Source organism: Acanthopagrus latus, chromosome 11 (genome assembly GCF_904848185.1).
Source record: "Acanthopagrus latus isolate v.2019 chromosome 11, fAcaLat1.1, whole genome shotgun sequence".
Taxonomy (NCBI): domain Eukaryota; kingdom Metazoa; phylum Chordata; class Actinopteri; order Spariformes; family Sparidae; genus Acanthopagrus; species Acanthopagrus latus.
Genome location: NC_051049.1, coordinates 12,029,882 through 12,053,526, shown reverse-complemented (window position 1 = coordinate 12,053,526; position 23,645 = coordinate 12,029,882). Strand labels below are relative to the sequence as shown.

The 23,645-nt window shown below is 43.1% G+C and overlaps 3 protein-coding genes across 7 annotated transcripts; all 3 read right to left on the bottom strand.

Annotated features, from left to right (window-relative positions):
- Window positions 1-1,139: 1,139 nt before the first annotated feature.
- On the bottom strand, window positions 1,140-10,556 carry zfyve9b (zinc finger, FYVE domain containing 9b). 3 transcript variants are annotated; one of them, XM_037115644.1, is made up of 16 exons: window positions 10,214-10,556; window positions 8,094-8,854; window positions 7,912-8,011; window positions 7,604-7,803; window positions 7,390-7,501; window positions 6,442-6,564; window positions 5,412-5,567; window positions 5,030-5,254; window positions 4,863-4,945; window positions 4,677-4,781; window positions 4,431-4,581; window positions 3,563-3,643; window positions 3,116-3,383; window positions 2,880-2,985; window positions 2,615-2,794; window positions 1,140-1,867 (listed from the first exon to the last, which is right to left on the bottom strand). In XM_037115644.1, exons 1-16 carry the CDS (start codon window positions 10,275-10,277, stop codon window positions 1,706-1,708), a joined length of 2,877 nt encoding a protein of 958 aa, XP_036971539.1. In that variant the 5' UTR covers window positions 10,278-10,556; the 3' UTR covers window positions 1,140-1,705. The 3 variants fall into 3 exon arrangements, with proteins under 3 accessions (XP_036971539.1, XP_036971541.1, XP_036971540.1); XM_037115646.1 differs by having other exon boundaries at window positions 3,116-3,278; XM_037115645.1 differs by lacking the exon at window positions 10,214-10,556 and adding an exon at window positions 9,902-10,107.
- A 121-nt stretch (window positions 10,557-10,677) lies between these two features.
- Window positions 10,678-15,305, bottom strand: btf3l4 (basic transcription factor 3-like 4). 2 transcript variants are annotated; one of them, XM_037115647.1, is made up of 6 exons: window positions 15,207-15,305; window positions 14,678-14,739; window positions 13,329-13,442; window positions 13,033-13,234; window positions 11,363-11,422; window positions 10,678-11,055 (listed from the first exon to the last, which is right to left on the bottom strand). In XM_037115647.1, exons 2-6 carry the CDS (start codon window positions 14,729-14,731, stop codon window positions 11,009-11,011), a joined length of 477 nt encoding a protein of 158 aa, XP_036971542.1. In that variant the 5' UTR covers window positions 14,732-14,739; window positions 15,207-15,305; the 3' UTR covers window positions 10,678-11,008. The 2 variants fall into 2 exon arrangements, with proteins under 2 accessions (XP_036971542.1, XP_036971543.1); XM_037115648.1 differs by having other exon boundaries at window positions 14,678-14,772; window positions 15,207-15,232.
- A 2,539-nt stretch (window positions 15,306-17,844) lies between these two features.
- On the bottom strand, window positions 17,845-20,487 carry ptgfr (prostaglandin F receptor (FP)). 2 transcript variants are annotated; one of them, XM_037115286.1, is made up of 5 exons: window positions 20,411-20,430; window positions 20,215-20,279; window positions 19,881-19,929; window positions 18,940-19,748; window positions 17,845-18,252 (listed from the first exon to the last, which is right to left on the bottom strand). In XM_037115286.1, the coding sequence occupies exons 4-5, from the start codon at window positions 19,732-19,734 to the stop codon at window positions 17,938-17,940; spliced, it is 1,110 nt and encodes a 369-aa protein (XP_036971181.1). In that variant the 5' UTR covers window positions 19,735-19,748; window positions 19,881-19,929; window positions 20,215-20,279; window positions 20,411-20,430; the 3' UTR covers window positions 17,845-17,937. The 2 variants fall into 2 exon arrangements, with proteins under 2 accessions (XP_036971181.1, XP_036971180.1); XM_037115285.1 differs by having other exon boundaries at window positions 20,215-20,487.
- Between the last annotated feature and the right edge of the window lie 3,158 nt (window positions 20,488-23,645).

The window sequence follows — 23,645 nt, the reverse complement described above, 5'->3', positions numbered from 1 at the left end:
TACTTGTGTCCATTTGTTTGTTGGTTGGTTGGTTGGTTGGTTTGTCAGCAGGATTACACAAAATCTACACAACCTATTTCCACAAAACTTGGATGTAGGATGGGTCTCGTCCCAGAATAGACCACATTAACCTTCTATGCAAATCTGGATAGAGGGATGAATCCAGGGGTTTTTATTTCTTGCTTTCTTTATGATTGCAAGATAGGGTTTTTTTGTTTGTTTTGTTTTGTTTTTTTCATTTGTGTTAATTCATCCGTTAAAAATACATGGCTCTTAATTAACAAGTAGCTTGTATTTGATACAGATCCTCGATCTGGTGAGTTTTGATTACAGATAAGCAATCATGGGTGCAGTAATTTTGAGTGACACAGTGCTATAAAGTTTAATATTCGATTAGGCTTGATTAAATTGAAGGGGGGCTGTTAGGCCTTGGCAGAGGTAGGATTCTCTACTCAGTGCCATTCTAGTTAATAATTTATGGGAAATCTATCTACACATCAGCCTTGAAGCCAAGCCTCAGATCAATACTTTTCATCACAAGAGTATAAGAACTATTTATAGAACACATTTTTAATACACTTGAATGTGGGAAAAATAATAATTAAACAGGTTTTACACAATGATACTTTAAAAAAAACCCTACAGAACTATCATGAATTTGACTGTTATATATAGAAAGGCAATTCTAATATTCTTTCTCCTGTTGTGTTTGTAAATCGAGTGGGAGAAACTGCAGAAATGCCTCCTAATGTAATGCAGTCCAGATCAACTTGTCCGTGACCAGCTGTACTGGACTGTATTAGATTTTACACGAGTTATTAAATTAAGTCACGACTAAGCGCAGTAAAGATTTTATAAACAAAGTCTTTTTTTCCCCCTTTTCATATCTACTTTTTTGTGTGTTTTGGGTTCCGTTTAATTTCGTTGTTTAGTTAGTTTTTGTGGGTTTGAGTTTTATTGTTTAAAAAAGTTTTTGTTTTTAGTTTAGTTTTACCTAATAATCACCTTGGGAGTGGAGGAAAAGATACCAATATGAAGCAGCATAAGATGAAGGCGCTCAAGTAAAGTACAAGAACTTGAAATTCTACCCAAGTAAATCCCCGGAGTGTTGAGCAGAGGGTCGCGGCAGGAGTCAGTAACTCAGTCGTCGTTGCAAGTTTAATTCCAGGCTGACATTACATTTCATGAGCAATCAGTTAAAATACATCCAAGTATGAAAACATTCTTTTGGCATTCATTCGTTCCGAGTGCATCAAATAGCTACAGATCTACTACGTACAGTACTTCAAGTCATTTTCTTTTTCTCTTTGCTTTAAGGTCGTGGGGCTGAATCCAGCTTCCACTTTAAAGGTATTCTCCATATGGGAATTCAATGAACATTGTGACATGAATGATATCAAGCTATGGGGTTGCTACTATACTGTACAGTGTCAGTACCCTGATCTGATGGTCCATCCCAGGTTTCATGCGTACCCAGATTGTCTGCTGCAGGCCGGGCAGGGTGAGATCAGAAAACCGCTAAGAGTCAGACCACGTCGCTCTACTCGTGAGTGGATGAGATGGATGCAGACCTTGGATGTGGTCTGGTTTGCCCTTTGAATGCTTTTATTGCCCTGAAACTGATGGCAACACTTTATGAGAAGTGCTGGAGACAGAGTTGTGGTCAGGGTTAAAACGATGAGATGGTGGGACGTGGGTGTGAGCTCTAAGTGATGTTCTCCAGGATGTAAAAGATAAGCTCCATCACGATGGGCTCGTCACCCCTCTTGCGCCCTCTGCTGTGTATGACGGGGATCAGCACACTATCCAGGGCGTTGAGGTACTGAGCTGGGAGGGGCTGCCCATTGCTCCCGGCCACAAATCCCACCTGAAATTACAGAACAAACCACTAATTAGTTTTAATAGACTCACACCAAGCGGCTGTGGTATAAACTTTACAACTCTGCTTTATGAGAGTCCAGCGAAGTGCATTTACTCGAGTACTGCACTTAAGAACAGTTTGTCGGTATTTGTATTCTAAAGCTACTTTATATTTCTATGTCACAATGTGTTAATACATCTTCTGGACAATTTTTCAGACATATTTGGTTAAGTGGAACCAAAGCTTTCTCTGGAGCCACAAAATACTACTTTTTTTTCGCAGATGCAGTAGTACTCCCCAAGGCCTGTAAACATGTTAAAGAGGTCATATTATGCTTTCTGGGTTTTTTTTGCCTTATTGTGTTAAGAAGCATTTTTGTGCATGTAACAGGTCTGCAAAGTGAAAAAGCCCAAAATCTACACCAAAGGGAGTTACTCTCCCCCATAGAAAACACTGCCATAAACACCTGGTTGGGAGTTGTGCCTTTACTTTTCGTCACTTAGGTGCATCACTATGTAACAGGTGTTATATGAATATATATATTTATAATAAAACATATACATTCTAGTCAGTCAGCAGACATACAGTTGCAGTGGCGTTATTTTTGATCACGCTACCTTGCTTGCCACACTCTGCCCCTGATTGGCTACATCCTGTCTCTTTACCTCTTTAATGTTTTAAATTAGTGGAGTTACGATTCGAGGGCCTGATAAACAGTGTTTGTAACAATATGTTGTTGTAACTGTTTCTGACCTCTTGAGATTCAAAAGCGACACGCAGCCCCAGTTTAGCCATCCCGTCCTCTTTCAGCAGCTTGAGGTGTGGACACAGCGCCAGGCAGAAGGCCCGGGCGATGCGCTCCGTCAGCCGGTTGTGTTCAGCGGAGTCACTTGGTCCTCCTTTGGGATGATCCCCCCTCTGCAGAAAGAATACCTGGACAAAACACACACATGCATGTAAAGAGAGGGGAAAGTTCCAGCTGGACTGATGTTGACATTTTTATGAGCAGATCATGTACTTCTGTCCAGCGGATGATCTTCCCGTTCTCTTTGTATTCTGACTTCTGGAACATCTTCGTACTGCTGATGGACTCCATGGATTTACCATCGATGGGACTTATGACTCTGGGGGACACATACGCACAAACACATACAGATAATTTACAATGTAGACCAGACTGGATTGTTTCGTTGATCTCTTTGAGCACAAAAGCTTCACTCAGAGGCTGAACTTCAAACATGTGGAAACCCTCACCCCTTATTCACAGTGCATTTCTCCTCCACCCACTGTACACAGACAAGCTCCTGGCTGTCTGACTGGTCTAGCCGTCCACAGGTGACGGTGTAGTCTTTCATCTCCCGTAGTGACCGGCGGAGCTCGGCCATGGTTTCCACAGTGATCTGCACCATAAGCCCATCTGGGGAGAGGGGACAGGAGAAACACACAAACAGACACCAACGGCCACACACACACACACACACACACACATACATCAACATGTACACACGCCTTGACAAACAGTCTGTTAAAATATACACAGACACACACATACAAAGATCAAGACACTCTGAATCAGGCAGTTCTGAAGAAGGGATGTTCACATGCACTGCTTTAAAAGAGATGTCAAGTTGTACATTTCCTGCGAGTTACAAGGAAAAAGTCAAGGTGACCCTGACTCACTCCCCTGAGTGCACATCCTACCTTCTACGATACTGGACTTGGCAAGGTACCCCGCAGACGCTTTCAGTGCACTGCTGAATATAAAAAAGCAGGATCCAGTCACTGAAATGAAAAAAAAAAGAGAAAAAAAAACATCCTTCAAGACAAACTCTGTGGCTCCATTCCTGTAATAATCAGGCTTTTAAATCACTAGGAAAAACATGTAGTGCCATCTAGTGTTCAATAAAGGTAAGTGAACCCTCCCATTATTTCCCTTTAGGCAGTTTAATAGTGTTGAAATTTGAATCAAGCACAATGTTTAAAGTCACGATTACATCAAATGCAAACTTCTTGCCAACATTTATAGATATTTCCTTGTAATGTCATTTGAAAGGCTTAAAATGAGCATTCGATGATTTGCACTAAATGGTCTGTAGAGTTTTAAGGCCCAGTGTGTAGGATTTAGGGGCAGAAACAGAATATAGTATTCATAATTAGAAGTTCAATACTGTAAAATCACCTTCATCTAAGAATTCTTGTGTTTTTCGATAACTTTAAATTCACCGGATGGCCCACTTCCCAAGTGTGGGAAGTCGGTCTTCCAACTTTGGGGTGTTCATGAAGTTGCAATTTGGAGCAACATGGACTCCAAAACAAAATTATTTTGCATTTTAGCGCTTTTAGAGCATTTAAACATCCCGTTGACTGCTGTTTCCAGTATTTGAGTGGCAAGGAAGAGCATATTGGAGAAGGACTAGGTAAGAAATTAAATTGAATTAATTTCACAAATATGCATGTCGGTAAATCCTTCACACTGGACCTTTAAAAGTGTTTTTATTTAGTTTATAATTGATCGTATCAGTCAATCAGTGCCCCCCCTCCAATTGCAATTATAATGCTGATGTCCCACCTTTGCGTGGCTGACTGTGGATGCTGATGGCCTGGGTCTGGTACTGGCCGTCTTCTCCTTGCACACAGATGAGGTGAGAGTCTGCCGTCTCATTGAAGCACGCCCCGATGGCCAGCACATGCTCATTGGACTTATTCAAAGCCTTCATCAGCTAAGATGAGACAAGTGGTCAGAGAAGAAAGGGTGATGACTGATGAAAAACACATACACATCAACTCTGCGAGGAAAATAATGGCTGCGTCTTACTTCGTTGTACCCGGTGGTTGGTATCTTTATGCAGGTCCTCTGCGCCTCTAGATCCACAGTGAGCCCTGGCACCATTGGTAGGCTGTACCGGTAATTCCTAAAATCCTGGAACAGCATGGAAGGAGCCTGTCAACATCAATTACGGGAATTAGGACGTCTTTTAATGACGGTATCCAACATACTCACCACTAACAGTCTCATGATGGTGTGACCAATTTCTCCGAACAAGGGCTTCCTAAGACGCACGCTGTACAGAGGACACGGGTAAACTGGGAACAAGAAACAAAGAGTGTGACTGAAGAGGAAACCTGTAGAAGAACAGAGGCAGCGTTCAGCGTTAGGGCCTCGCTTACATCTGTATTCGGCCCCCAGTCGCAGCATGAGACGCAGAGGAAAGGCTTTGGCCCAGGCCACCTCTGCTCTGTGGACCAGCAGGCCAAAGAGGTAGGGCTGGTTGGGCAGAGGTAGACCTTGAAGGGACTGGAGAGTGGAGCGGATGTACAGGAAGCCTGCGTGCTCCTCAGTGCCCAGGAAGCGGCTGCCGAACAAGGACAGCGAGAGATGTTTCACAACCTTTCCTACAGGGATACAGAGGAAGGACGCGTGTTAGTGTTACTAAAGAAGACAAAAACACACTGAGGGACTCAAAAGTGGGCAGAACTCACTCGAACACATCATTACTTCTACATGGTGACTCGATAAATGACTGCATCTTACTGTGTGTGCAGCTCTGACCTGTGAGGCTGTCCCTGTACAGCTGGATGAAGTGGCTGAAAATGTCTTTGGGGAAGCTCTTCTCCTCGGGCAGGCACTGCAGCAGCACCACCACCTCCACCTGGCCCACGGCGTGCATCCCCTTCGTCGTCACGCACCAACACTTCCTGTTAACATCTGTCACACAATCGAGGCACAACCTCAGGGGTCTACAGGGATAGTTCGACTGAAATTTACATTTAGTGATCCCACTCAAAAATGACGTCAAGTTAAAAAGGAAGAAAAGGGGTCTTTAGGGAAATGCCAGAAATCCTCCTTTTCGTCTCCGCCAGCTAAAGGGATGCGTTGGTGTCTCGTTTGACTGACAGCAGCTGGCAGGTTGCCAGAGTGAAAGTAGGAGACCGTTGGGAATAGGAGATAAAGTAAACAAACTTGTGCTGTAGCCAAACAAAATAGAAAATCTCAAATATAAATGTCTCCCTTTGTGGGGAAAGTGACTAACAGAGCAGGTAAAATGACGTGGAAAAGTATAACTCACCTGACCTTTAAAGAGAATATGAATTATTAAATAAGGTAGGAAGTGTAGGGATGTGGATGCACAACCTTAAAAATATATACAACTAATAAGAGTATTTAAAAAATAAAGATTTTGTGAGCTAATTGTATCCACTGTGAAGGATTTAGTGGCATATAGCAAAGTGGCTGTGGATTGAAACTAACTGAATTCTCATCGTCTAACCCGCCCCGACTGTGGCTGCAAAAACGCAAAAGGCTTGGGTTTGTCCGCTCTGGGCTTCTGTAGAAACATGTCAGTGGAACATGGTGGACCTGATCCTCTACTCCTGCCCTCTAACCCAACTACCCTCTACCCGGAAAAGACCCACTCCCTGTGTAGTTATAAAAGGGCTCATTCTATGCTAACAAATACACAACGATCTTTATGCACTAAATATAAACATTATATTCATGTGCAAAATATGTTGCCAATGCACATCTTTTTCTATGCATTTTTATCACACATGATGAAAATACATTAAAAAAAAAAACGTACAGTTGACCAGTTTGACCATAGCGAGTAGGTTTGCATTGAGGACAAACACCAGGGGCTTGGGCCTGCCGCTCTCCAACTCCTGAATGAGCAGCATCTCAGATGGCTGCTCCTCCACAGTGTAATCTGAGGAAGGAAAAACACAACAACCACTGCTGTTAGATGCCATCTTCTACAGCTGCTGAGTATTTTTCATGACATTGTACGTTTGTCCGCTGTAACCAAATAAAAGAGCCAACCTCATGAAAGATTCATGTTTGAAAATGTACTCCACTAGCTGTGCGAGGATTAATAACCACTGTCTGCGTCTGCTCCTAAATAAGATGCAAAGATCAGGGAGGTTTAATTAACGCCGTTGTTTTGGAAAAGCCTCTGTTTAACCAGGCAAGGCGGGTTCACATTATCATGTACAGTAACAGTGCTAACGGGAAGTAATCATGACTTTTAAGAGGGTGGAAAATGAAAACATTAATACAGCACATGCACATGTTCATGTTAGGTGCCTTGCTCAGTGGCACTCTGATGGCGGGGGGTTTTCTTCCCATCACAGGCTTTAATTTGTCAGGGTAAGTGATCAACCAGCAGTATAGAGTATCTACATAAATGTACAAATAGGACTTTTGGGTACTTTTTACAGCACTGCCTGGCAGGAATCACTTGATAATCTTTAATTGAATGTACTTAAGATTTAAGTGTTCAATTAGTTGATTCAGTATAACCCTTGACTCATGTCACTTCAGTTGGTTCTTCCTTTTGTCATCACTAAATTGTAAACTCCTCACAACATCAGAGTCCAAAACTCCGCCTGGCTGATTCGCAGGAAGCTCCCTTCTTTTCGTGCCTCGTGTCTCCCATCTTTGCACCGGGCACACCGTGCAAAACTTTTGAAGGTCAGGAAATTCAAGGTGCGTGGCTAAATCTCGGCCTCAGATAGGGTGGGAGCTGTCTTACCTCCTTTGACTCCGGTGGAGGTGAGGATGGGTGGCAGGCCGTCCAGAGGGATGAGGTTTGCGGAGCTGCTCACCAAAGCTGTGGTGCCCCACCCGTAAGGACCGCAGGCCTCCTGGAGGGAGGAAGAAGAGGACGGCAGAGGAGTGAGTCCAACTTTTTGTCGGACGAGCTACCTGACAAATACGGCCCGTGTCGTGTTTTTGGGTGACCCTACGTTGATATTGGTCCCGTGTGGACGCGAGGCTCTCCTGATCTGCGGCGAACCCACAGGACTTTTAACCGGCCCGCCCAGCGCTCGTCTCATCAGCGGTGAGAAGCTGGGCGCTCTGACCGGTGTGGTCGGAGCGGACTCGGACTGCTTACTGAGGATCTCATCTGCAAACCACACCCTCCTTTTCCCCCTGGGAGGTGTCCCTGAGGAGAAGATGTAAGAATTACTTACATGCGAATTTGCATTTTAAAAACTATCTGCAAAAAAAAAAAAAAAGAAAGAAAGAAAGAAAGAAAAGAAACATCGCTCACTTTTGATGAGGGTTGAATGGCAGGAGATGCAAACTCTTCCCTCTTTGCCATCCAGATGTGTGAGTCTGAATTTCAGACTGGAGCAAAGTGCACAAAAGACCTGGCGGCACACACACATCGCATAAGGACACACGTGTTCATGCTCGACATTTAAAACTTGACATATATTTTTTTTTGCTCACCTTCCCACAGGCGCGGCAGTGGTGCCTCCTCTTGGTGAACGTAAACTTGACCCCGCACTTCATGCACACCAGCGCCTGAGCGTCAGGGACCCACACCGGAGCCACCTCGCCGAGGACGGTGCCTCGATCCTTGGACAGGATCCCGACGGGGCTCGACTCGTTGTCGGGATCCACGGGGGAAGCTGCGCAGTCTCCCGTCGCTCCCTCCCCGCCGGCTGCCGTCTCCTCTCCTCCATCAGAGCTCCCCATCTTGAACTGGCTCTGGATCTCGTCGTGTGCTGCTGTCGCCTCGGAGCTGCAGGACTGCTCCTGCTGCTCCAGCCTGCTCTCCTCCAGCTCCTTCTCCTCGACCACAGAGTCCTCCTTTGATGGGAGAACCTGGGGCTCCTCCTTCTTCTTCTTCTGCTTCTTCTTCTCCCCTGCCGATCCGTCCTCATCCTCCGGCCACGCAGCCTCGGCGGGGCTCAGCACCAGGGGGCTGGAGGACTCTCCCCATGTGGAGATGGTGGTCACAGTGCAGCTGCCCTCCTCCAGCTGGGAGGGTGAGTCGCTTTTGGCAGGATGCTCGGATGGTTTCTGCTCGCACGGCTCAAAGCTGCCTCTGACGGACACGTCTGAAGTCGTCTTGGAGGGAGACTCCGGGCGTATTTGGCCGCAGCCCAGTCCCGGTTTGGACACGTCTCCATCTTTGAGCACCAGCAGGCAGGGTCTGTTCAGCCAGTGGTGCTTGGTGTCCTGGAGAGACGGGTTGTCTCCCTCATCTGTGATGAGGGCATGATAAAAAAAATTATGGTCTCTCTCTTTCCTTCTGCAAGACACACACCCACTTAAACACACCATGCTCATGAATAATGAACCGTTTGGCGTGAAGCCGTGTTCACATGTGCTAAGTGGCCATTTAGCGGCATGTGGTCATTTATTTCATGACCCTGTGCATGCCTCACAGCTCTCAATCATCACTAAAGGCAGCGCTGACACCCAGGTGCCCTTGAGAGGTGTTTCACAGAGCAGACTACATGGAGAGGACTAAGTGTTGACATGAAACCAATAAGCAATTGGTGGTCGCAAATAGCTGCTGGCTCCCCAGAGGAGAAAGAGTTCAATCTGGTTTTAATTGGCTCTGCAGGATGAGGATACTTTTTTTTTCTTTACAGGTGTTTTGTTCACACTAAAGCTTGTTTTGTTTTTTTTTTTGTTTTTCTGAACCCCGTGTATCGGCTCATTGTGTGTGGTAATAACAGCACACCAGCACCAAATGCAATAAATGACTCCATTCATAATCTCGACAATGAGATCCAACACGGAGGCTGTGATTACAGCCAATGAGCATCCTCCCCTCACATGTGAGTCACGTCATAACCATCACTGTAATGCAACGACAGTTAACGTGTCCACAGCTGCTGTTTGCACTGAGCCGGTTGGTGAGTAGTTATGACTCAGGAGGTCCAGAAGCAGTAGAAATCCCAGGAAACCAAAACAGCTGCTCGGCTGACGCTCCTGCACGGTCTGGATGCGCTCTGGCGTCAAAACACTTAGGAATATTTGATAGACTGATTTCTCGGGGTTAAACTGCATTGCAGCTGCTTCACAGAAACCATTAAAAAAAAAAAAAAAAGGAAAGGAAAGGAAAGGCGGGCCGTGCGGCTCCTGCTGCGGGGCTACAGAGTGAACATCACCCCGCGACACGGCGGCGGAGCTCCGGCTGACTGGAGCGACCGCTTCCCCGGGACGGTGACGCATTCAACACACGTGCAAATGTTTAATCCGCTCGCAGGCACCGAGACCACCGGCGGCAATGCGACACTCACCCCGCATCCCGTTACATCAGGTCCAGCAGGACACTCGCACCGAGGCGGTGTTTACCGGGCAGCCTGGTGCGCGTATGTGCGCAGCGGTCCGCACACGGGGCATGTGCGCAACACACATACATGATGATGCGGACTATGCGCGGCGGCCGAAAATGCCGGATCAGCAGTTTACTGTGACAAACACAGACGCGCAGTATCATCATCCCCTCGTAACGTGCAGGCAGGCAATGAATGGAGAGTAAAGCAAGCAAGCAAGCAAGAAAAGCGAGCGAGGAAGCATCCCCACCCCGCTGCCGTGAACGCCGCTCTTACCCTCAGTTATCGCTCCCAGAAGGCTTTCATTCTCGTCATCCCGCGCAGAGAAGAACTTCAGCATTTTATCCGGTTACATCTGAGTGCGGAGCGAAACGGGTTCAAGCAGCAGTGCCTTGCTCACCAGCTGGAGGATGGGATTGGCTTTTTTTTTCTTTTTTTTTTTCGCCTCTCTTCCCCCCTCTCTGTGATCTCCCTCCTCCCCTGTGTCTCTCTGCAGCTCTTTGAAGAAACTCAAGAGGTGTGCAGAAACGTCCCTCCCCAGTTTGCTGTCTACACAGCCCGCAGGACAGCGCACAGGCCAACACAACACAGCTATGATGCCAGATATGAAAAAAAAAAAACCCTGCGTGCATGCATACACTTATCCACACACTGTCATATCTGGGGTTTCAGCATCACTCAATTTTAAGATCATTTCATTAATTCTGTAATCTTTACATATCAATGATCACAGCACCATGTAAAAAATGTTAATCACCTTTATTTTGTTTCATAAACAAAAAGTCTTAAGACTTGCTTCAATGACCACTGTAACCCTGACCATGACTGACATAGTGGAGAGGAGATTTAACCATTTACCAGAGGGGAATATGTTCTTTTTTTTTGTTTTGTTTTGTTTTGTTTAAGTGCACAAGCCAGTCTGACTCAGGACATACGTGGGCCATCAATGGTAAAATACAAAAGTCTCTGGTTTGCGGGGATAGTGTCTGATATGTCTAGACTTTAAAACACCGGAGAAGCTTTTCTCGCTTCGTTGCAGTCCAGTCCGTGTGTACATCTTCTTCACGTTTGTCAGTTCGCTTCATTCTTTGAGGCTTCATCAAAGTTCTCCACCAGATCTGCAGAACAACACAATGGTAATAATTGTAATTCAAGAAACACCTTCACGTGATTCTGTATTTACTCTATAACTCTAGAAAATGACACCAAATGAAGCTGAATTTAGTCTCTGCAAGGACTTCTTCTACACACTTCTACAGTGTGGATCTTCTCCAGTTAACTATATAAAAGTTTTGTGCAGAATTTAGTAAATCTGCTAAACATGTGAAAAATAACAAATTAGAATGTGTTATGAAAATGAGTTTGTGTGTGTGAAAAAACATTAAACTGTCTGAGTTTTTAATGCATCTAATACAAACATCATACCTGGAACATCATCATCCTCTTCCTCGATGTCCTCTGCCTTTGGAGCCTTGCTGTCGAGAGCTGAGATGAAATGTACAATCAATAAAAAATGTTATAGCTTTAACTTTGGTCATTTAATGATTTTAACCAGATCTGTAATCATTTCATAGAGGATAAGCTGGTGATATTCTTTATATATGATATATCTTTACAATATTAGATATTATGGAATGTTATTTACCACCATATGCAGTCCTTTTCACAGTACCAAATAGTGAATAGCTGTTATGGTATTTTCAGGCTTTTATTTTGAAAAGACAATGCAGGCAGAGCATTCATGGCAGTGGCGGCTACACATGTCCATATTTGGGAGGTTGCAACAGGAAGAATGCCAGCTCACAAATTTGGAAATATTCTGGGTTTAAAGCGGGAGAAAATGGCCGGTCAAAGGATTTGAAATAGGCTACATGGCGTCTTTGCTTCACTTCAGCGACCATCACATAACACCGTTCGGACAGCTGGACTCACCAAGCGAATTATCAACAACAATATTGTCTGATATTTACACAGGACATGATTATGATAAACCATTTTGGATATTGCCCAAACTTATTGTCAAAAAATCCCAAGAAAAGAAAAACAGAATAATTTATCCTATTGAAAGATCTTTTCATTGTGGCCTAACCCTGATACATCTTGATCCCCTGTGCTACAGAGCTCTGCCATTTTCACTGTTAAACACTATTTTTCATTTTTTATATTCAAATCATTGATTCATTATCACGCACATGGATACTGTAGTTTGCATTGACCCCACACACTCTGGCCAGCTGCAGGAAATACTCACTGGAGCACCAGATGCGTACTAATCCGCCTCTGAAAATAGTCCTCGACAAATTCTCTATTTACTTTTTTTTTGAGAAATGTCAACTAAAAAACTATTGCAGCCAGAGGTTTTAGAACATTATTTTGGCCCTTTTAAGAAATGAAACTATAAAACTATCAATTGAGAACTAAATTGTTTTTAAACTTATGTTGCAATGAATGGGCCAGTCGCTGGGAGCCACAGAGAGACGGAGGACATTGAATTTTTCACAAATTTACTGACATTATGCCACGGATGTGATGTCAGTGTTCTGGCTAACACCAGCGCTTCAGTAGTGAAACATCTGTCACTCAGCAGCCATATAATAACAAAACATTTTAAAAAATAAACATACATTTTCAGCTCATTTATATCAAGTAACAGATGTTTTGTGGCATGATTTTAATATGACAAAGTTTTGTTGCCCGCAACCTTCTCTGTCACCACTAACTGAATATTAATATAACCAGTCTCACAGTACAGCTGTTAGTTGTTCACCATAATAAGAGCTGCAATCAAATTTCATACTCGTTTTGTGGTCTGACAGCAGTCGACAGATGTTCAATAAAATATGACCCCGCATCACAGATATGCCACTCTGCACAGGACTCATTATGACATGACCTCTGGGTTTGGTGCAATATGGTTGTTAATATTTTTAAATATGGAATCTTTAGTGTACACAGGATTAAAATCACAGCCAATCCCTGCAATCATATTCATTACTAGAGGCCCTTGGATTGTACTAATCGCATGCAAATTGGTGTTAAACAAGAACTCCACGTCCTCCCCTGTTACAGTGATTGTTGAATGTCTCAGCACCCACCTTGCCGAGGGAACTGTTCCGCCAGTTTGCGCAGGCTGCTGAGGCTGTCTGCTCCCAGCTGGCTGAGAATGCCGGGAAGCATCTCCGTCAGCTGTTTGGTCTCAGCGTGGCCCGTGATGGCGAAGGTGTTGGCGGACAGAGAGGCCTGAACTTTGGGGTTGTTGAAGTGGATCACAGTCCCGTCATCCTTGATCATGTTCACCTGAGAGGTGGAGTTGTTAAAGTTAAGGCCACATAAATGATAAAAACATGACTGAGCTCAACATTCAGTTTCCTTATACGAAAGACCGATTTACCTCCTCAATTCCAGCAATGTTGTTGACAGCCAACTTCTTTAATGAACTCTGAAGCTTCTTGTCATCAGCGGTTGCAGTTCTGTGTACCACCTTCTTCTTCCTGCGTGCAGATCCCTATAATCAAACAGAAGACTCATTACTGACAGCGACATGAAGGGTGACAACATGAAAAGAAAAAGAAAAGGCAGAAGAGGCACGAAGCCTTTGTTGTAAAATCGTGTTTCTCAAAATCAATAAACACATGAACACAAGTGATTCTGTTCAAAATCTGTTTCAGTTCAGAGCTGCAGTCTATAGTTGGGCAGGTCTTTGGGGCCGATAAGGATAAAGATATCTGGGCGTTTAAAAACTCTGATATTGTCAAATAGTTGGCCTCCTACTGAGGTCCTGCTTGACTTCTAGTCTGAGTAGAATATTTTGACTTTATTTGACAATAAACTTTTCATAGATCTCTTGTGGTAAAAACACCAAACATACTGGCCGGCTTCAGTGACTATAGCAATAAATCAGCGACAAACTAATATAAGCTGATATACCGGCCTGGTGGATTTATAAATTTGATATGCTGCAGTCTACAAGGTGAGTCAGGATCTCTCCTGTTTTTGTCAACAAATATCACAAACTCAGAAATATTTAAGTTTCCATAACCGAGTTAACAAGATGAGGAAAATAAGGTCCATAGAATGCTGTTTGAAGCAAGAAAGGTGGCAGGGTCCGCCACATATAAACAAAGTAAAACAACATGAAACTGTGTTGTCCTTCAAGGTCAGTTTGTTTATTTCGTCATGAAAACAAATAGTTTGTATATAATGTTTGTTTAAGCATTAAAAAAAAAAAAAAAGCAGTCAGAGGATCTTTCTCTCCCGATTAGAATTTCATTCCCAAAACTACATAGGGCACCTTTAACAAAAAATAACAGCAAGCTATAATCATCTGAAAGGGGGAATGTATCATAATGCAAACATTAAAAAAATTGCAATTGCCTAATTTTGCCCTTCAATAATTTAGTCTAAAAATGTCACAAAGATAGTATTAACATGCTCATATGTTCATTTTGTTGGACTGTACTGAGAACACACGACCACATGAATTTCAACAAAGACTTTTAGCAGGATACATATTATTAACTCTAACACTGGTAAATAATACATTTAATAAAAATACAAACATCACTTGAAATGGAAAGAAGCGGTTATTTTTGGTTTAAGTGTATTCTGTTTTACTCAATTAAAAAGGCAAACCGTGAAATCACAAACAAGCACAACATGCTATTATGTACTTTAAATGTAGCATCTGTCATTTAACCTCTCCAGTCAAAACAAAAGCCCGTTTCCAGGGTGTACACTCACCTTTCCTCCTATCCGGACCTGGGCTTGAAGCTTTGCCAGCTTTTCTTGATTCATGTTTTCACCTACAATGTGACAGAAATGGATACTGATAATAACTAAAAACAAAAAAACAAATAAAAAAAACACATTAATGTTTTTAGGTACACAGCTAACATGCTGCTGCCCTGTCGACTGTCAGCAGCTGCATTAGCTACAACAACACGAGCTAACGGGACAGTTTACACATAAGCCAACAGGAAAACCCGATAAACAGACATTAAATTGTCAGGATAACTGGACCATGCTGATGCAACAGTAACTCAGACTGGCTCCAACTTGTCAGCAGACAGTCCGCTGAGCGTGCGTGTGTGTGTGTGTGTGTGTGTGTGTGTGGTTAGCAGCTGCAGATGAAAACACAACACGGGGCCTCCGGACTGAGCGACACACAGCGTGTCACGGCTCCGCTCAGCCCGACAGCTCTGCTCCGACCAAACACCAACATCCACAAACACCAAACGTTTCACACACACCAACATTAATGAGGCCAAACCTGCTCTAATGTCCACAGAGGCATGCGGTACTGAAAGATGGAGGTTATCAGGAAGAGATTACGTCACACACCGTACGGATTTTTCTTCTTCGTCTACTTCGTTTCCGACCAGCTGGATGACCTCGGGCGCGGTGCTGCCACCTACAGGACACTTCATTAACTACACCGACACACGCTGAACAAATACCGCACCAGAACCAGAATTCCTTTATTTGTGGAGATGTCTTTGTAACAGCAGTCAAGGACAGTAATGTTGCAATAAAGAATAACAATTATAAAAAAAAAAACATTTAACATTTATTCCCAGCACTACAGGATAGATAGAAAAAGTCAAAAAAAAAAAAAGAAAAGAAAAAGAAAACGCACTGCTGAGAGATTTGAAGAGAACCTATCAATCAATGAGTTATGGAATAATGTGACCTGATTTTGAATGTTAGAAAAGGAAAAGGCCCGACCAGACGTCTTAATAAACTGCTTCAGCATTTTATTCTTGTATAAACAAAATGATAGTCTCATATGGACTTGAAATGATGATAGATAAGAAAAGACAATGACTTTATTAAGGACACAGAGGAAGGGCCATAGCACACTACATACTACAGACAGTACATACAAAAACAATTAAATTAGAGATAGAAAAACAGTAAATAAATAGCCACACAAATTTATATCAAATAGACAAATGGATTTTTCATGCAGTGTCATTTCTGTCTATAATCATCCATCCATCCATCCATCATCTGTACATATTCTATGTACGCCGCTTAATCCTCTGCAGGGTCGCGGGGGGGCTGGAGCCTATCCCAGCTGACTTAGGGCGAAGGCAGGGGACACCCTGGACAGGTCGCCAGTCCATCGCAGGGCTCTATAATCAATAAACTGAAACATTTAAAATATATATTTGCAAACTGAGTAATAAAATTAGATTTTAAAACTCACAATTAACATAATTACAGCTGATTTACATCTGCTGATTAAAAAAAAATAATAATGGGTTTAATTCAGAATTCCAAAATTGTGTTTTCTATTTTTGACAGCATATTCTGACCAAGTGTGTTTCTTGCATTTGCAGTCTTTAAACACACAGTATGTAATTTATGCCACCAGGGGTCCCTCGGACAAAACAAAACAAAAGATGGAAGTAGTGTGGGATCATGAGTGCTGCTCTCTTTATTGTTTCACAGCTACAATCGCTGATGAAAATTCTGTCTGCATGACTCAGGCAGAAATATTCACGGACAAGGTTATGTATCAAAGTATAATTCATGTTATCTGTAGTCGTGTTTGCTGTCTTACTTCCTCTCCCCGATTCCATCCCGGAGCTTATACTGGCATTCCACCACAGTAAAAGGTTGCGTTGAACTGAATGTTGTATTTCCCAGGGTTTGAACGTTGTGGGAACAGTTTGTGATGATGTAACTACACTGCTCAAAAAATGTAAAGCAAAGGTTTAGTAATATTAAAACGTTTCAGTGTGGAAATGTTACGAATGGAATCTTCAAGTTTGCTATTCGTTTTTTCCACTGATGTGTCTGCCTATTTCATTCCACCAAACAGTTTATTTGTTCTCCACGTTCTCTAACAGCACATTTCACATATCCTGACACTGTAATTGAACGATGGCTCTCAAAGTGTGCCACCTGAATGCTAAACGTAATTAAACCCCCAGAGCAGCAGCAGGAGCTGTGATTAGCAAGAGTTCTGCTAACATGCAACAGCAGGTACATGGTTTTTATATTTTGTTTCATGTTGCACAGTTTAAAACCAAATGTCAAGAAATAGAAACTCATATTACCTTCCCTTTTTTACCGTGATTGATTATAATTAATATAATTGATTGGATCTGGATAATTATAATAGAGTATAATTGAACACTGCACAAGTGTAATTATCACTGTGTCACACAGACTCCATACAGAGAGAAAGAAATACAGACGGACATTCTCCTCAGAGTTACTTCCTCTTAACACACATTACAGTGACTGTAACAGAGCATTTGTAAGAATATTACATTTCCTCCGTGGTGTTTGTTTTTTCCCTCTTAACCATATTTCTTTATTACGCACCTCAGTACACAGAAATGGAAAAGGTTTGAAGAAAGCACTTGTGCAACAACCGTACGAACCCCAATTTCACATAAAACATTAAAAGGGACCACATGTCAGCGAGGGAACAGACTTTGACACAGCACCAGAGTGCTCTCCATTGATGCCCATCTGTTCACTCTTGTTTGACCTCAGTTTCTATCGTGCTACCTCTTCACCTTCTTAGCCTCCTCCTCTAAGAGCGGGGTTCTTTTTCTTTACATAATAATGTAATAATTGAATAAACACATGAAGTTAACTTTAATCAGACTAAGTCATTTAATTTATTCACACTGACTTAACATGATTACATGAATAATTAACATGTTATCAAAATAATTGAAGTCTTTGAAAAAAAAGCGCATTAGAGGAATAATTGAACGTTCAAACATGAATATTTTAGACAGGTTTTTTGCTGCTGAAAGCTGAGAGAAAAAAAGTTATCTCACATTTTACATAAGATCACAATAACACCAGTTCATGGAAGATCCAAAGAGAACATGAAACTTTACAATCGTAGTTTGTGTAAGATTCCAAATGAGTGCCTGGTGACGGGTCCCAGAAATTAAACCTTCTGTATTCCAGTAAAGTTCTCACAGCTTCTTCCCATTTTATTTCACAGGTCATTGAAACACTGTGACCTTGGTTCAGGCGATGGACTTGAGCTCAGTGTCCGGCAGAGGTAATTTACCTAGACAACGGCAGTCAGGCGCACCAGCACCCGAGTTGCTGGTCTCCACCGAGCTGCGGAGCACGCTGCGCTGCCAGCGGTGTAGCTGACGAGAGTTTGGGCCCCAGCAGCTGTGGATCAACATGAAGATTTTCCTCAGAACCGCCTTTCTCAGCAGGATGTAGACCCAGGGGTCCAGGATCTGGTTCCAGGTGGCCATGCGTACCACCACCAGGAGACTGAACGATGCAGGCTCGCCCTTTGCTCTGATGCTCATTATGATGACATGGATCTAAGGGGAAGTGAAAGACATTAATTGCTTAATTACAGTTGTGCTTGATGATGCCACTGTGCCTCCTGCTGTGTTAACCAGTGTGTGCTCTTGGAGAAGCAATAAGAGGTATGAAGGGGACAGGAGAGGGAGCTGGACATGTATGTCTTATGAGGGGATATTTTTGAAGGACGGTGTGGAATTCTGCTCCAGCGTTCTGGACATATTGCAGGTTTTTTTTCAGGAGTTTAGAGGAGAGGGCAGACAGCACAGCTATCGAATTTGAGCCTCGATGTCACAAACGGATGGACCGCAGCTTCAGCAGCGAAGAATGAAAGAATGAGAGGGAGAGACGGACTGAAAATGAAAGACCTAAAAATGATCTTTCTGTGAGTCGCTTTTCCATCACATATCATGGATAATAAAACCTGCCAGGTTTCTGCCTCATTTTAAAACCAAAATTTCTGTCTCTTGGCAGTCAATGTGTACTTAAAACTGTTCAAGTTCCGTGACAGACACACTGGAAAAACAGGAAATGAGGTTTGAAGATCAGACAAATGATGGCATGAGGGAATGTATATGTAAAGATGGATGAATAAAGCAGCCTGAAACAAAATCTACCAAAGGGCTCCTGCAGTGTCAGCCCCAACACTGCGAGTTTTGATGACAGAAAGCAGAGTTGAAGGTCTACTGAGGAGGAAATCTTACCAGTAATGGGCCCCAGCACACGCAGGACACCAACATGATAGCCAGCAGCTGGCAGATCATCTCTATGTGGTAGGACGTGCCCCTGCAGTGATGCTTGCGGCGCAGCCTGGCCTGCAGCAAGGCACAGCTTGTCAGCGTGTTGCACACAATGGAGAGCAGTAAGGCCAGCAGCCCCAGCGTGGAGAAAAGCAGGGGCAGAAGCACATCCAGCCAGTCTCTGGGTTCCTCCATATGGAAGAAGCACCAGCTCCTGGAGCTCTGAACCTTATAGGGCCTCCACAGCAGCACAGGCAGCGCGGCTACCAGGGCAGCCAGCAGCCAAGTGAGCCCCAGCAGCCTCTTCATGTGGTGGGACGCTAACGCCGTGGAGTGGAAGATGGGCCTGGTGACTCCGATGCAGCGCTCCACCGCCATGGCACTGCCCAGGAGCAGGGGGCTCAGGCCGAAGAACACCATGCACGCCCCAAAGATGCTGCACACGATGCGGTGAGGGTCAAACGTCTCCCATTTCTTGTGGGAGCCGTAGACGAAAAGCACCAGTGAGCCGATGATGAGGTGGCCCAGCAGGTCTGTGACCACCAGGCTGCTGGCGAACAGCAGGAAGGATGCCTTAGACTTGATCCGGATGCGGGTGTAGGATTTGACGAGGATGAAGAGGGCGAGGCTGTTGGACAAGATGCCCACGGTCATGGAGATGACAGAGGCAGTGACGGAGAGCTCCTGCTGGCTGCAGGTGTTGTTGCTCGGACTGACCTCTGACCTGCAAGCAGTCTCTGAGCTCTCATTGGCTGACATGGTGGAAATAAAATCTAAAGGACAGAGAGAGACAGAGAGAGAGAGAGAGAGAGAGAGAGAGAGAGAGAGAGAGAGAGAGAGAGAGAGAGAGAGACTTCAGACTATTTGTTACTACCAACATATTTTAAATCTGGTGAGAGATTTACCTCAAAAGTGATGACTTCAGCCAGAACCCATAGTTTCACTGGTCAGGATCTGTGAACGACACAGAATGATAGATGATTATTATAATAAAGCGTTTATTACATTTCACTATGCAGTGCAGGTGCAGCTTTGGGAGTGAGATTTACTTTGCCATGAAGTGTGGTGATGCGTATTTTCCATTCACAATTCTAATAATTATACAACTAAAATGCAGTGAAAGCTATTTTAATAAATGTAAATAATAATAATAATAATAATAATAATAATAATAATAACAATAATGAGAGAGAGGTGTCCTCCATTCCCCAAAGAGTCAACACTGAGCCAGTTTATTACCTCAAGTTTGGTTTTCTCTTTCAGAACTCGCCATAAGTCAACAGCCTCTTCACTCTCTTGTACGTCTTTTATCATGGTCAAAAAAAACCCCAAAAAAATAAATCAAATCGAAGCCGTCTCCCATCCCATTCAAAGTCCCGAGACTGCTCTCCTCGAATATTCCCGTCGGAGCAGCAGAGTTGTGTGATGTGCGCACCTCGCTCCGTCTGCGCTCCGCTGGTGCCAAGTGGGTGAAGGCGGACGAGCTCCGGTCTGTCTGCGAGGCTGCACACATGTGCCGCATTCTGCAAAAAAAAAAAAAAAAAAGCACAAGTCTGCTCTTTTATTTGAGTGTCGACTCTCTCTAGACATACGAAAGACAGAACCAGTGGATATTATAAACTAAGCCATAATTCGCATACATTCATTCTTGTATTTACGCACTGCTGCATGTGTTTTAGTGGATCATGTAAAACTTAAAGAAAGTCGATATTTTCTTGAAGATTACACATTTCTGCATATGATAATATCTTCAGAGACCCTTCACATGTATGTCAGTATATATAATATATATGTTCTAATCAATAACTTTGTGTCCTGCTGCTTATGTCTGAATTACAGTCTGACTGTAGTCTGTGAATGTTCCATGATGTAATGGAAGTTCAGACTGTTATTGTTATTAAAACTTACAAAATTTTAACAGCCAACACCGAGGTCAAATTTCACAATAAGTTGTTTTTTTTTCCTTTTCTAATTTGCTTTACCTGTGTCAATTCTTTCACCTGCTGGATATTCTAATGTTGCATGTTCATTTTAAGCTGCTTCAACGTTCATTATTCCAAACACTGACAGACCAAATAAAGAGGTTTTTATCTGTTCCGAGGAGCTGGCTATGAAATGCTACAATGTGATATGACAAACGTGTCCCAGCCAGATTTTATCAGCTGAAAGAATAAAATGTCCAGGTCCTTTGTAACACTGAGCCTCAGCTCGGACTGGACAGAGAGCTGGGACGTGGTACAGAGCATCCTTTATCCTTTTAGGTGATGCAATCTGTATTATTAGGTGCAGGTTTTTGTGTTTTCTGTCATTAATGTGCTTGACTAAAAGGATGTGAACAGGCATGCTTAACTTTAATATCAGGTGTATTGTTCAGCATTTGTTGATGATGGCATTTCTTTCCCCACCATAATTAGAATATTTCAAAGGGTCTGTGCATTCTTTTGTTTGTGACTATGTCTGTTATCCTTTTCTTGATTTCTGAAAAGTTACAATGAAGAAGCAGATCAGTGTCATAGTGCTACAGACACAACATTTCATACTGAATTATCGTCCAGGACTGGCAGCCATGTCGTTCTTTAATTAGAAGGGATAATTTGGATACTTGTGTTCCTGCAGACGTCTTGTAAAAAAAAACAAAAAACAAACTACTTTTTGTAATCATGGATGTCTTGGTGGAAGAACTCAGGGGAGAAATCTAACATGGTCTCAAACATTGCTAAAATTAAATACAATGAAAGTCACAAAAAAGACAAAACAAAGTGCTCTGCACAAGAGAAATGGGTCGATGGCCAAATGAAAATCCTCTAAACTAAGTTAAGCTGACTGAGTTTGGCTCAGCAGAGAGAAAATAATTGACTTTTGTGAGCTGCCAATTTAAGACAAATTGATGAGGAGTATACCCGTGGTTCTGAGGCAGAAACAGAACGGAATTTACACAGAAACGATAATTAGTCGTGACACAACAGAGGAAATCTGACGTCCACTTCGTTCTTGAATGTTTGTCCCAACAATCTTATCTGGAATGGAAGGAAAGGGGTCAAGCTTCAGATTGATGGAGCCGAACGTTCAGTTCTTGAATTTGGGAGGATTTGGACCAGCCTACGTTCTACATGTTGTAACTGTCAGAATAAACATTTGATCATTTTCCAATTTTCAAATGTATACATTTTATACATTGGATTTACCATTACACGCCTGTCATGCTGTCTGAGTCATGATGGACAGTTTGGAAGAAAACATTAAAATGTATGCAGCAGAAGCACAAATATCTCTTTTATTTCATGCATTTTTCTTCCTTGTAAAACCTGGAGACTACATCACCCACAACGCAACTTGATCACAGACAGTTTTGCCAGAGATTTGTGTGTGTTAAGCTCATAGCACAGGTGTAGCAGTTATTGTAGCATCAACTTGCTAGCCTCAAACAGAAACAAGGAGCAGGCTATGGACGTTAGATAAACTCACTTCTCTCAGACTCCATATAAACATTCACCATCTCTCTGAACATCTCTAACAATACATTCTATTTAATGTTTTTATTCTGTGCTGAGCCGGAGTTAGGTGGCACCATCTGCCGCTGCAGACATGTTGCCTTTTCTCCTGGCTCGGTGTGGAGCAGATCATCTCCAGCATGAATAAAATGAGGTGTTTTTCTTTTCGCTGCACACTTTGCCCACTCCACAGCTCTCCCTGAAGTGTTTTTTTTTTTTGGTGGGGGGGGGGTTCATTTGTGCTACAAACTCAATTTAATTCCGGAGATTCTCTCTTCTGAGAAACATAACCATCTGTGTGTTGTTTGCGCGCTCTCGGTAACAGCACTTCCTTCTCTACGGAGAGAGCCCTCTATCTAGACAGGATACATCTGAGTGATATTTTGTTCAGGAAGGGAGGAAGTTTGAGCTCTTAGATGATGACTGTGTGATTACTTTAATTAGGAAGTTGAGTCACCTTCATGTCCCACGCACAATGTTGAAAACAAAGAGTATATAATTGTCAGAAGTAACAGATAGAATTGACTATTCTCTTAAGTTCTCAGGAGAGTGCAGACCCACTACACTGACCATCGACTCTGGGGTCAGCATATCGATTCATATCGTCTCCTGACGTCAGCCCAGTGCCTGGAATAAGCTCCTGAGTAACCGCCATGGTGCCAGGCAACTGAGACAGACAACCTTCGGGTCACACATCAGCTTCAAGCAAATATCGCTTCATCCAGAGCAAATGTACCATCCTTCTGAATATATTAAAGCAATAGTTATCATTAGAAAACTGATTACTGAGCTGTTTTGAGCACAGAAAGAGTGCTTTGCTGGCACAGTCACCATTTCATCTTCCATTTGAGACTCAGTGCTGCTGTGTATTTGTATGAAATTGAGTCGTATTTTCGCAGCACCCTTAAAGACGTTGATTCCTTATCAAGTTCTGAACAAATGCTGACTTATTTCCACCCTCCAACTCTTAATCTCCTCTATAATTCCTTGGTAAACAGAAATTGCAACAAATGTCCTCCTCGCTCTCCACTGCTCAGTCTATCGGCATCACACAGCTAAGTGGAAAGAAGAATGAAGTGTCAGGATGAGGGTCGATCTACAGTCAGACTGCCTCAAAGAAAATGTGGCAAGAAAGTGGAAAGTGCATATCCTGACTCATGCAAGTGTCCCACATTACAC

Excerpts from the sequence above, each read along its gene's own strand:
- zfyve9b (XM_037115644.1), bottom strand. The coding sequence starts at position 10,277 with ATGCTGAAGTTCTTCTCTGCGCGGGATGACGAGAATGAAAGCCTTCTG. Across the intron at positions 6,565-7,389 it reads CTCCACCGGAGTCAAAGGAG|ATTACACTGTGGAGGAGCAG; the intron begins GTAAGACAGCTC and ends TTCCTTCCTCAG. Across the intron at positions 3,644-4,430 it reads CCACAGTCAGCCACGCAAAG|TGACTGGATCCTGCTTTTTT; the intron begins GTGGGACATCAG and ends TTTTCATTTCAG.
- btf3l4 (XM_037115647.1), bottom strand. The coding sequence starts at position 14,731 with ATGAATCAAGAAAAGCTGGCAAAGCTTCAAGCCCAGGTCCGGATAGGA. Across the intron at positions 13,443-14,677 it reads AGGTCCGGATAGGAGGAAAG|GGATCTGCACGCAGGAAGAA; the intron begins GTGAGTGTACAC and ends GTTTGATTATAG. Across the intron at positions 11,056-11,362 it reads AGAGGATGATGATGTTCCAG|ATCTGGTGGAGAACTTTGAT; the intron begins GTATGATGTTTG and ends GTTGTTCTGCAG.
- ptgfr (XM_037115285.1), bottom strand. The coding sequence starts at position 19,734 with ATGTCAGCCAATGAGAGCTCAGAGACTGCTTGCAGGTCAGAGGTCAGT. Across the intron at positions 18,253-18,939 it reads TGTGCTGGGGCCCATTACTG|ATCCATGTCATCATAATGAG; the intron begins GTAAGATTTCCT and ends ACTTCCCCTTAG.